The sequence below is a fragment of the Mustela erminea genome, chromosome 1 (assembly GCF_009829155.1).
Source record: "Mustela erminea isolate mMusErm1 chromosome 1, mMusErm1.Pri, whole genome shotgun sequence".
Lineage (NCBI taxonomy): Eukaryota > Metazoa > Chordata > Mammalia > Carnivora > Mustelidae > Mustela > Mustela erminea.
In genome coordinates this window covers 174,085,946-174,099,586 of record NC_045614.1, presented here as the reverse complement: position 1 = coordinate 174,099,586, position 13,641 = coordinate 174,085,946, and the positions used below count along the sequence as shown (strand labels likewise).

Here is a 13,641-nt window from a genome sequence, read left to right as displayed (position 1 = left end):
TTGCTGGGGGTAGGGGGGTAGGGAGAGTGTGGTGGGCTGTGCTGGTAGGGAGGGGGGCGGGGAGAGTGTGGTGGGGTTATGGACATTGGGGAAGGTATGTGCTATGGTGAGTGCTGTGAAGTGTGTAAACCTGGCAGTTCACAGACCTGTATCCCTGGGGCTAAAACATTATATGTTAATAAAAAATTTTTAAAAATAAAAAAGAACCAAAATCTGGGCCGTAGTTATGTTAATTGCTTCTGCAAAGTCATTGCTTCTGTGCTCTCTCAGCTGACAGAGTGAGGGTATGTATGTTTCTATCATCCATATTCTTGCCAGCAACTGGTATTTATTTTCTTAATTTTAGCCAATGTTTTACATATACCATTATTGTATTAATTTGCAGTTTTCTATGGCAAACACTGTGGACAGATTTCCATATGCTTATTTATCATTTATATTCCTTCTTTGATAAAATGCTTATTCAGACCTTTTGCCCATTTTTTAATTTTTTAATTAATTTATTTAATTATGATTCAAATGCTGATTCAATCAAATATTATGAATCAAATATGATTCAAATGCTGTAGATTCTCATTGTGCTTATCAAATTTTAATACATTTTCTTGAATGATTGTTTCATTTGCTGCATACCCTAGGACAATTTCCAGTCAGAGACTCTTCTTTTCTTTCTTCCTTTTTTAATTTTTTTTTTTAGAGGACATAAATACCCACAGTCCAAAAGATCATCCACTTGGTGCCAAAGAAAACCCTGTAGGCTGTGGGAGGGATGCAGACACCATGAGCTTACCCAGACTGCTATGGCCTGAAACCAGAGTGGCCACAGCTCCAGGTCTCAGCTCATGAGGAAGTGTGAGGTTTGCAGCAAATCCTGATCTTGGAGTCAGGTTCCCTAAGATGGAATAGCATAGATATGGACTCACTGGTGCTCTCAGGTGAGTCCTGTGCTCACAATACTTCAGCTTTCACAGCTTAGTGTGGCCACAAAGTCCAAAGCACAAGCCTTTCTTGGCCTCTTATGAGCACAGGTGTGTAGAGCAAAGCAGGTGTAGGCACCATATTGATTTCCATCCTCACCTTGCTGTTGATGTCAGGTAGCCCCATGTTGCCATACTTTACCTGGTGGTAGTTCTCATCATAGTGTAGGCTCAGCTGCATCTGCAGGGGGCCCAGGGTAAAACCAGAGGCCAGCACACCCCCCATGCCCCCCCCGCACTGGATGCAAGCACATTATTGAGCACACAGAGGCACTTGCAGCTGTAGTAGCTGCTCTCTTTTACCTCCTCCTTAACATGGATGTATGCACCCACCAGTTCATCCTAAGAGTCCTAGGCCCATGGGGGACCCTGAGCCAGTCCTCACTGCCCTGTGGTGCCCTGGCCCCTGTCGCAAGGTCCTGTGGCAGCACTGAATCTGGGTTGGGAACCCAGATCACTTTATCCCCATAAAACTTCACAGTTTTTAAGGAAGAAATATCAATTCTCACACCATTTTCATGTCCTTTATCTGTCTTTTGGTTAGACATGTCTGAGCTTTTAAAATATGCTTAGGTTGCGATTTGTTGATGTTTTTAAATGACTTTAAAAAAAAATTTTTTTTTGACAGACAGCATGAGTAGGGGCGAAGGGCAGAAGGAGAGTGTAAAGCAGACTCCCCCCTGAGCAGGGAGTCTGACAAAGGACTAGATCTCAGGACATTTGGCTCATGACTGAAGCCCAAATCAGGGGTTAACCAACTGAGCCAACCAAGGGCCCTTTATTTGTACCTTTTGATACAAATGTGGGGATCCAAAGGGGCACATGTACCCAAACGTTTATAGCAGCAATGTCATCAATAGTCAAACTATGGCAAGAACCTAAATGTCCATGAACAGATGAATCAATAAAGAAGATGTGGTATATGTATACAAAAGAATACTATACAATATCATAAATTGAAATCTTGCCATTTGCAATGACCTGGATGGAACTAGAGGGTATTATGCTAAGCGAAACAAGTCGATCAGAGAAAGACAATTATCATATGATCTCTCTGACATGAGGAATTTGAGAGGCAGGGCACAGGTCATAGGGGGTAGGGAGGGAAATAATGAAACCAGATGGGATCAGGAGGGAGACAAACTATACCAGACTCTTACTCTTAATCTCACGAAACAAATGGAGGGTTGCTAAATGTGGAAGTTGAGGAATAGGGTGGCTGGCTTATGGACATTCAGGAGGGTATGTGCTGTGGTGAGTTTTCTAAAATGTGTAAGCCTGATGATTCATAGAACTGTACCCCTGGGGCAAATAATACATTATATGTTAATGAAAAAAACATAAATGTACAGCAAAATAGTTTGAAATATCTTCTCCAGTGAAGCCATCAGTAGATGAAAGATAGTTGAAAACAGAGAGTAGACAAGATAATATGGGGAAAACTCTAGAATAAAAATAGAGGGAGGTCAAGGAACAATCAGAAGGAAGCATCATTAGGGGCAAAGAGTGAAACATGAACTAGTGTGAAATACTGAGATGCGGCAATCAAGAAGACAGAAGCAGAGAGGGTTATCATAAGAAGCCAGAGAGGACTTTAATAGTACCAATCACTACACTTGGTTAGGAAAATGATTAAATATTCTTTACTTTTGGCATTTAAATTTAGTTGTGGTCTTGGAGAGAGGTTTTAATGAATTGGTAGAGTGGAGAAAATATGCGAAGGAATCAAACAGGACATTTTCCAATCTCTTTTCTTATTCCTTTTATGTTACCAGTTTTGTCTCCTTGTATCATGTATGAATAAACTTGAGGCTTTTTAGCTTACTATCCATTTTTTTTTTTAATTTGGTCTGTCTCTTTTAAGACTCCAGGCTTTTATATATGGTTCCCTCAGTCCACTATTTTTCCTCATGTTCTTCCTTAATTCTTACCTTGCATATCTTATAAAGTTATCTGAAATTATACTTCCACTGGGGAACATTTCTTTCTTCATCCAGGTCACTATTCACTTCCCTCACTATATTTTTACACAACTTGTTTACACTTCTTATATACTATAGGCTAAATTGCACACTGGTTAGCAATGTATGTGCCTTTCTTTCTCCCCATGAGAGGATGAACTTATTGTCAGCAGCCATATATAAAAACTAGGAAATTATCCCCATCAGTCTCACATCCGTAGACACACTCTCCATTGTCTTTTCCAATATCCTGTATATAGAAAGTACTTGATAAAAGATAAACAGAATGGTAATGTTAGCAGTTAATGCAGTGAGATCTAGCTCAGTTTGTAGTCAGTTTCTCAGAAAGATGCATGACATGATTGGTGACTTAATATGCAGTCAAGACTTTTACCAATCAAGACACAGATGAGTCACACATGATATGGAAGTGAATGCATTATAAAAGCAGTGAAGTATCATGTAAAGGAAAGAACCAATTCTATTTTAAGGACCTAGAAAAGTCCCCATGGAGATCTGATTTAAGTTCGAGGATGAGTAGTACTGAGATGGAAGGAAAGAGAGAAGGAGTTTTAGTTGAGGGAAACATTGAAAGTGAATTAGTTGAAGCAACTGCCTATAGGGCTGTGAAGGAATGCACATGGCCAAATGCCCTGATGTAGGAAGAGAAAAGAAAGAGGTAGATAAGACACAGGTTGACTGTGGAGCATCTAGAATACCAAAATAAGAAAGATGGATTTGGTGGTGCCTGGGTGGCTCAGTCAGTTAAGTGTCTGCCTTCAGCTAGGGTCATGGTCCCATAGAGTTGAGGGTCTATTTCTGGGCTCTCTATTCTGTGTCTATTTTTGTGCCATTACAATACTTTCTGGATGATGACAGCTGTGCAATAGAGCGTGAAGTCTGGAATTGTGATGCCACCAACTTTGGCTTTCTTTTTCAATATTCCTTTGGCTAATTGAGGTCTTTTCTAGCTCCATATAAATTTTAGGATTATTTGTTTCATTTCTTTGAAAAAAAAAAAGGATGGAATTTTGATAGGGATTGCATTAAATGTGTAGATTGCTTTAGGTAGCTTAAACATTTTCAAATATTTCTTCTTCCAATCCAGGAGCATGGAACATTTTTCCATTTCTTTGTGTCTTCCTCAACTTCTTTCATGAGTACTTTATAGTTTTCTGAGTATAGATTCTTTTCATCTTTGGTTAGGTTTATTCCTTCGTATCTTATGGTTTTAAGGGCAATTGTAAATGAGATTGACTCCTTAATTTCTCTTTTTTCTGTCCTGTAAAGAAATGCAACTGATTTCTGTGCATTCATTTTATATCCTGACACTTTACTGAATTCCTGTACAAGTTCTAGCAGATTTGGAGTGGAGTCTTTCAGGTTTTCCATATATAGTATCATATCATCTGCAAAGAGTGATAGTTTGACTTCTTCTCTGCCGATATGGATACCTTTAATTTCTATTTGTTGTCTGATTGCTGAGGATAGGACTTCTAGTCCTATGTTGAATAGCAGTGGTGATAATGGACATCCCTGCCATATTCCTGACCTTAGCAGAAAAGCTCTCAGTTTTTTTCCATTGAGAATGATATTTGCAGTGGGTTTTCCATAGATGGCTTTGATGATATTGAGGTATGTACCCTCTATCCCTACACTTTGAAGAGTTGTGATCAGGAAAGAATGCTGTACTTTGTCAAATCTTTTTTCCGCATCTATTGAGAGGATTATATGGTTCTTATTCTTTCTTTTATTAATGTGCTGTATCACATTGATTAATTTGTGGATGTTGAACCATATTGCAGCCCTGGAATAAATCCCACTTGGTCGTGGTGAATAATCCTTTAATGTACTGTTAGATCCTATTGGCTAGTATTTTGGTGAAAATTTTCCCATCTTGTTCATCAAGGATATTGGTCTGTAGTTATCTTTTTCGATGGGAACTTTGTCTGGTTTTGGGATCAAGGTAATGCTGGCTTCATAAAATGAGTTTGGAAGTTTTCCTTCCATTTCTATTTTTTGGAACATTATCAGGAGAATAGGAATTCTTTAGATGTTTGGTAGAATTCCCCTGGGAAGCTGTCTGGCACTGGGCTCTTGTTTTTTGGGAGATTATTGATAACTGTTTCAATCTTCTTACTGGTTATGGGTCTGTTCAGGTTTTTTATTTCTTCCTGGTTCAGTTGTGGTAGTTTATGTGTCTCTAGGAATACATCCATTTCTTCCATATTGTCAAATTGGCTGGCATATAGTTGCTCATAATATATTCTTATAATTGTGTGTATTTTGTTGCTGTTGATTTTGATCTCTCCCCTTTCATTCCTGATTTTATTTATTTGGGTCCTTTCTCTTTTCTTTTTGATAAGTCTGGCAAGGAGTTTGTCAGTCTTATTAATACTCTCCAACACTTGCAAGGAGCCAACCCGTCCCACTGAGGTCTATCTTCCTGTTGCTTTGGATTCACTTCTCTGCAGGTCCTACCTCTCAAAAAGTGGTTAATTTCCTCTTTCTACAATTGCTGCTCTTCTTTGATCTCCTCTTGGATTTGTAGGTATTTGGAATGTTTTGATAAACTATCTAGCTGATGTCCTGCTACCTGATGTCATCTCAGCCTGCTACTCCTCTGCCACCTTGACTCTGCCCCCCCAAGATTTTGTTTCTTAATATCATTTTCCAGGCAAAGGAATTAGATCTACTTGGAAAAATATCTGGCTCACTGACTAGGACAGGAAGTAAATATGCAGGACGAGCCTGGGACATCTTGGAATGCAAGAAAAAACCATCAGCAACAACAAAAACAAAACACAAAAGCTAAACAACAAACAAACAAACACAAACCCACCCTGCATACACAATGATGCATGTATGTCAAATGGACAAAGGAACCAACTGAAACAGCTCCCTGTGGCCAAAGCTCCTATGATTTGAGCAGCAAAATTAATAAAGTACTGTGTAATTTTATCAAAGTATAAAATAAATATCCATGATTCCATACTTATGTAAATAGAGGATGAAAAATATAAATAAGTGAGGTGACTAGATAAATCTTCCATTCAGAAGATTTCCAGTTTGTATAGATACTTTGCCCCAGAGAGGTGGTCCATTTCTTTCCTCTCTGTAAGTGTGGATTGTGGATAGTTACTTCCTTACACAGAACACAGTAAGAGAGGGTAGTGGAAAAGCAGCTTCACCACGGAGGAAGCTAACCCTACCTCAACCAGGTGGTCAAGGTCAACATCAAGATTTACAAGTGATGAGGTCAGTAGTTGCCACTGACAGGATGTAATGAAAATGGTGATTTACCTCTGGGGCCTTTCTTTTCAAAAGCTATCCGCCCCCCCATCTAATCATGAGAAAAACATCAGAAGGATTCCAGTTGAGGGACATTCTACAAAATGTCTGATTAGAACGTCTCAAAACTTACCAAGGACTTCAAAAACAAGGAATGTTGAAAAGATATTGCAGACACCTGATGACTAAAGGAACATGGTGACTAAATGTAAACTGATGTGCTGAATGGGATTCTGGATGGAAGGACACTAGATTAAACTATGCAAATTTGATTCAAGTATGAATTTCACTTCATCACAATGTATCAATATTGGCTCACTAATTATAACAAAAGCACCATACCAATGTAGGATATTAATGACATAGGAACATGGGTATGTCAGATATGGGAATTCTCTATACTATATTATTTTCTATAAATCCAAAACAGTTCAAATTTTTTTCTTTAAATTCTCATTTCTCAGAATTCACAGCCAGAGAACACTTGGGGAAAAACAATCACCAGTTTTATGCTTCCAATTATAATAATTGATTCAAAAAATTATTGTCATTGGATGCTAAAACTGTTGATGAAAAATTGTTAGGGAACAAGGAATTCACATGGTATCCAGGTACCACCCTACAGATTAGATTTTCATAAGAAGGAATGTTATCTTTATTGTAGAGCAGATGGTGATGGTACTACCTTTTTTTTTTTAAAGATTTTTATTTATTTATTTGACAGAGATCACAGGTAGACAGAGAGGCAGGCAGAGAGAAAGAAGGAAGCAGGCTCCCTGCTGAGCAGAGAGCCTGATGTGGGACTCGATCCCAGGACCCTGGGATCATGACCTGAGCCGAACGCAGAGGTTTTAACCCACTGAGCCACCCAGGTTCCCCGGTGATAGTACTAACTTAATGAAGTAATCAGTAAATGGCTTCAGTTAACAAGGCAAGCTAATGTCATAGGCCTCACCTTAAAACAGCACACTTGTGATGGCTGAATTATTTAACCTAATCTACTCATGAGGAAACATCACAAAAATAGATATGGTGGGATATTTTACATGATGTCTGACACAAAGATTTAAAAATTTTCAAATGTCATGAAAGGAGAAAAAAACAAGAGATTTGTTCTAGCTTACAGGAGATTGAAAAATGATAATACACCAAGCAGTGGCATTTAATTGAATTCTTGATGAAAATATATATTGCCAAGAAGGACAATTTGGGCAAAATTTTAGTGTGAACATCATGTTAGGTGATGTTAAATTTCTTGGGGGTAATAATAATATGATGGGATAACTGGGTGGCTTGGTCAGTTGAGTCTGCATTTAGCTCCAGTCATGATCCTGGGGTCCTGGTATCAAGCCCCATGCACCTAGGGCTCCTGCTTCTCCCCTTCCCACTTGTGTTCCCTCTTGCTTTCTCTCTGTCTCAAATAAATAGATACATAAAATATTATAGAAATGGTATGACAGTGTAGGAAATGTCTCTGTTCTTTTGAGATATATGTAGAAGAATGTTGGGTAAACTATCATAATCTCATATACATGTAAAATCACATACACATATGTGTATTTAATATGTATATATACACGTTTTCCAGGTGGATTGTTAGGCAAATGTGGTGAAATATCAATATTTACTAATGATTTTCAAAATTCATGGGCCTTTTCTCAACTTTTCTGTAGGTTTGAAATTTTTCCAAAACAAATCTGGAGGAAAATGTCATTGATTCACATTTTTTTTTGACTCTCTGCCCTGTTTCTATATCCACTTAACAACTTAGTTTCTTGAAAGTTTTCCTCTCATGCTACTTTCACTTCTCTATGTTGCGTACAATATGACTTAGTAGTTAAGAACATGAACTTTGGATCAGATTCCTCAATTTGATCCCTGAGCTTTACCTTAATATTTCTGTAGACAAATTAGGAAACCTCTTTATTCCCCCATTTTTTTCAGTAGGGCTATAGGAAATTAAAATATATAAGTCAAAGTAAAAAATTTAAGAGATTTGCTGAGTAATTAAATGGATTCTGATGAAATGTTATTTACAAGATAAAAGGGAGTCTTAGAATTAATTTAAAATAAAGCAAAAATGAGAGATGAGACAAGAGACATAAATGTAACTGTTAATATTTATTCATTGGCATTACAAGCATTTTTTTCCAAACAAGGTAAGGAGATCTATTGGATTTTGAAATGAGAAGGGGTGGTTAATTCCAGAAAAACTGGGTCTGCTTCTCTGTGATTCCCTCAGCTATGCCCTCCAGGTGTATTGACTTCACCTCCTGGCTGGTGTCTCTTTTGATGGCAAAAGAGTTGTAGACTGTGCCAGATTTCATATCCACAAAACTTGACATTCAGAGAAAGACTACTTTTTTGTGGATCTCTTAAAACCAAGAAAACATATTTCCCAGGAATTTCCATAAAATTCCCTCTTTGGTCTCACTGGCCCCAAATAAGTCACAGACTCTTCCCTTGGCATAACTCTAGGCTTCAGTGTTACTAAGTGGTGCAGAAATATGTAAATGGAAGTTGTGGTATGCCTGGAAAAGGGAAAGGGAGCGATGCATGTGAATCTGACAACTAAAAATATCCCCTACAATAGAGAGTGGATACAAACAAAATAATTCATCGAACTCAGGTATCTGGATTCCTTTACACCCTTAAAAAAAGTGTTTAGGACCCTGTAAATCTTTGTTTCTGTGGGTGATATCTAACAGTACTTGCAATATTATAAATTAAAACCAAGAAATTAAAAAATATTTATTGACTTGTTAAAAATAAAAATAACAAACTTACTACATATTAACTTAAATGTATATTAACTAAATGGCTAGTGAATGGCCAATTCTGTCAGGTACATTTTTAAGTAATAGTGAAGGAAAAAAGTTATAACAGGATTGGTACTCTCAGAAGAAAATAGGCCTTCATTTTATTATCCAATAGTTATAATTCATTATTTTCCTTTAAAATGTTGCTTATATCTGTGCACTCCTCCCCTTTTATCCTCCAATTTCAACTCTCATCACCTAGTATAAGAATTCTTGAAGTTAGCCTTATTTCTTCCAGCATCATTCCGATCACCAGATTACTCTTCTCAAAAACTACAATCATATTACCTGGTTCTAGGAAGTATTCAATGTCTGAGTCCTCTGGGGTAAATTCTTAAGGATTGCCTTTGAAATTCTCAGTGACCTGATTCCATCCCACCCTTATTTCCCATATTCCGCAACAGCTTTTAGCAAAAGTTTTGTCAACTTTCTGACTCTGTCCATGGTTCACCTCCTTCACCCCAGTTCCCAGTGTCACACTAATTTCCATAAACATTGACTGTGGTCATACTCATTCTTTTTTTTCCTCAAAACATCCTATTTTAAAATCATTTTCAAGGCACATCTCACTTCTGATGCTGAATAAGGTCTATATAGTCCAGGGTATAAGCATCTCAATTTTCTGAACTCCCAAGTATCATTGATACAAATTCTAGCTCAGTCTCAATCACCTGGCTGAACTTGAGCAAGCCACTCAATGTTTCAAAGTATGAGGATTTTACTGAGAAGATGCATGAAAAGTCATTTCTAACCAATTGGTAGGTAATATATATGAAAGGTGTAGTTTTGTGCCTAGCAGATAAAATGTTCTCAGTAATATATGGTTTTCTTTCATATTTGCATATATAAATGATCAATAAATATTTTTGTTTAGGAATTTAGAATTGTCACTATTTTGTGCCTCATTTATGCTTTATAACAACTCCAACTTTTTGTTATTGCTGTGAATGTATCAGTAATTTACACTGGAATAAGTACAGTTTGGTGGAATTCCTAGTAAAAACAAAATAAGTAATATCAGAGAGAAAAACGACTTCGTTCAATTTAGTGTATTCAGGAATACACTGCATTTTTGATGGACACCCTAATCAAATTATATGAAAACAGTCAAATCCATATGGACATCCAATCCATAAATACCATTTATGGCAACTACACAGTGCTACATCACCAGTATACAGATACTCTATTTCAGAGAACTTTAAAGTAAAATTGACTAACACTAAAGATGAAAATAGTCTTTTTTTATTGTACATTTTTACCAGCATTCTTTTCTTGGTTTCAACATTTCTTAATTGTGGTAAAATATATATAACAAAATTTCCCCTTTTAAAGATGAACATACAATCTGAGGGGTTTGAAGTGGAGGGGGTGTGGGAGGTTGGGGTACCAGGTGGTGGGTATTATAGAGGGCACGGATTGCATGGAGCACTGGGTGTGGTGAAAAAATAATGAATACTGTTATGCTGAAAATAAATAAATTTAATTTTAAAAAAATAAAGGTGAACATATTCTTGATTTGAGAATATTCTTTGTGAACTAATATTCAAATATCTTCTCTTGAATAAGCTCAAAGAAAATTAAGAATCAAAGGTATATAGTTTACTTCTGACAGTTGGTGTTTTTTATGAAGGGATTAATTCTTGAGAACCTGGAATGTGCCAGAGATTGTAAGATTATGCTTTGGAATTCCAGAAATTTGTCAACAATATAATTTTTTTAAAGATTTTATTTATTTATTTGACAGAGAGATCACAATTAGGCAGAGAGGCAGGCAGAGAGAGAGGGAAGCAGGCTCCCTGCTGAGGAGAGAGCCCGATGTGGGGCTCGAGCCCAGGACCCTGGGATCATAACCTGAGCTGAAAGCAAAGGCTTTAACCCACTGAGCCATCCAGGCGCCCCAACAATATATTTTTTTAAATTTTTTCAGTGTTCCAAGACTCATTGTTTTAAATTAATTTAAATGGAAGTGATCTTTTTATCTAATTGACTTTCATTCATATATTTGTTGTGTTTGTTGAAAAGTATAGTTCATTACCCATTGAAACTGTTAGCTAATAATTTAACTAATTTCTTTGGGACACAGTGTGTGACCTGAAGAAGAATTATTTATTTCATTCTTGCTGGGAGCTAGAGCTTAGATTTTACAATACATCGTAGCAGAATCTCTCCTGTTGAACTTATCTGACTCTTAAATATCATTTTTTAGTAATTGAAAATTCTATGGGCAGAGTGGTTCTTTTCTCCTTTCTCAATATTACATGATTTTGGAAAACTTATTATCAAATTTAAGCTAATTTTTCACAGGGGATGATATATTTTTTAGGATGTTATAAAATATTCCTTATAATTTTTTTCATAGCGTTTATTACTTCCTTATTTCTTAGACTATAAATAAAGGGGTTTAGTAATGGGATCACTAGAGTAAAAAATACAGCACCAGGTATATCTTCATCCTCTTCGTTAACTGAGTGTGGGCGAAGGTACACAAAGAGAAGAGAGCCATAGAATATTGAGACAGAGAGAAAGTGGGATGCACAAGTAGATAAAGCTTTGCTTCTTCCCTCTTTGGATTTCATTTTGAAAATAGTAAAGAGAATGTAGAAGTAAGATACTAAGACACTACCGATGGTGAAGACTTGAACTGAACCTGAAAAGATAAATATCATTAATTCATTGATATAAGGGTCAACACAGGAAAGTCTGTATAATGGAAAAACATCACAAAAAAAGTGATTAATTTCATTTGAACCACAGAAAGTTAACCTAAAGAGAAACCCCACATGAATTATGGAATGCAGATTTCCAGCTATGTAGGCCCCTGTGGTCATCTGAATACAGAGTTTCTTTGACATCATGGTGTGGTACTGCAGAGGGCTGCATATGGCCACATAACGATCATAGGCCATTGCTGCCAGGAGAAAGCAGTCTGTAGTTTCAGCAAGGCAGAAAAAATAAAATTGTGCCATGCATTCATAAAGGGAAATCATTTTGTCCTTAGAAAAGAAGTTCTCTAACATTTTGGGGGTAATGGCACAGGAACAACAGGAATCCATCAGAGCCAGGTTGCCCAGAAAGATGTACATTGGTGTGTGAAGACGATGCTCCATAAAAATCAATGCCACCAGGCCAAGATTCCCCACCATAGTGATCACGTAGATAGTGAGAAACACCACAAACAGGAGGCTCCTCAACTCTGGATAATCTGTAAATCCTATGAGGATAAATTCAGTGGTCAAGGAGTAGTTATCCTCAGTCATATTCACCTTCTCTGTTGAGATAGGAATTCTGGAGATATAAGATTCTAATTTAGAGTGTGTATAACTTTCTTTCCAAATTTTTCTTTATACAACAAAGAGAGAAGCTTCTTCAACCTCCCCTCAGTATCTCTGGATATAGACACAAAAACCTCTAGGGAATAATCATTCCCCTAAAAATGTCAGTTTTATAAGCTCAACTCCAAAAATCAGCATTCCCACAAATACTTTTGTAATTCCAAGAAGAATGCTTATAGAGGAAAAGGTTTGTCTTCATGAATTCATGTATGAATAGTGTAGAAATCTAGCATTCGCATATTTGGTTCAATGCTCACAAACAGTATCAGTGTCAGTTTTGGTATTAAAGATGCTTAAAATAAATTTGCTGTCAATCTTCATGTATACACATTTTTTTAACTGAGCAAAAAGTTTTCGTATACTCTCCCAGTGGAATGAATGCTTGAAAAGAGCATACAGCAGATATGTTAAATTTATATCTCAGGAATTCTATGAAGATCACGAAGGATTATGATAGGGCTTTCATCTTTAGAGAAAATTACTTGGGATATCCAAGGAAATAAATATCTATGTATTTTCACCTTTCTCAACCCTGTTCCTGGTATTAGATCCATTTCCATAAAAACTGATTTTGTCCATGCCATCATTCCTGTTGATTTTTGCCCAGATTTCTAAATCCTTCCCATCTTTATGTAAAGCATAGTTTACATATTATGCTCCTTAAAAGAGCTTTAACTAAATTCTCTAGACTACAGATTTTCACTTCTTGCATTCTCAAGCATACCCTATACACCCAACACAAACTATGTATAACACACATGGCTTTTAAAAAGAAATATGCATGTACAGTTTCTTTATTAGAGTTGTAGACATTTGATTTCAGCTATGACTTTTACTTCTCATAAGAGTTATTTAATGCTAGGGTGCCTGGGTGGCTCAGTGGGTTAAGCTTATGCCTTCAGCTCAGGTCATGATCTCAGGGTCCTGGGATTGAGTCCCGCATCGGGTTCCCTGCTCCACAGGGAGCCTGCTTTCTTCTCTCTCTCTCTGCTTGGCTCTCTGCCTACTTGTGAACTCTCTCTGTCAAATAAATAAATAAAATCTTTTAAAAAATAAAAGGAGTTATATAATACTATGGGGGGGGGGCAGTATTGATTTCAGTCCTAGCTTCAAAGACCTGAGACAGGTGAACTTGTTGTCAGTATACTATCACTGATCCTTAGTGACCTCTTTAGTCTCCACAAACTGAAACTGCTAGTTTTGAAGAACAGGCTACAAAGCAAATTCTTGGAAAAGAATTTACTGGAAGTGACCCAGC

At 36.9% G+C, this 13,641-nt stretch overlaps 1 protein-coding gene and 1 pseudogene across 1 annotated transcript; both read right to left on the bottom strand.

Moving 5' to 3' along the window:
• LOC116595256 overlaps positions 1-13,641 on the bottom strand; it is a 94,519-nt pseudogene that overhangs the window by 44,898 nt on the left and 35,980 nt on the right.
• On the bottom strand, positions 11,379-12,308 carry LOC116595264 (olfactory receptor 5K1-like). The gene has a single exon (XM_032351423.1). It carries the CDS (start codon positions 12,306-12,308, stop codon positions 11,379-11,381), a length of 930 nt encoding a protein of 309 aa, XP_032207314.1.

Bases quoted from the DNA above. Each gene is read 5' to 3' on its own strand.
- LOC116595264 (XM_032351423.1), bottom strand. From the start codon at position 12,308: ATGACTGAGGATAACTACTCCTTGACCACTGAATTTATCCTCATAGGA.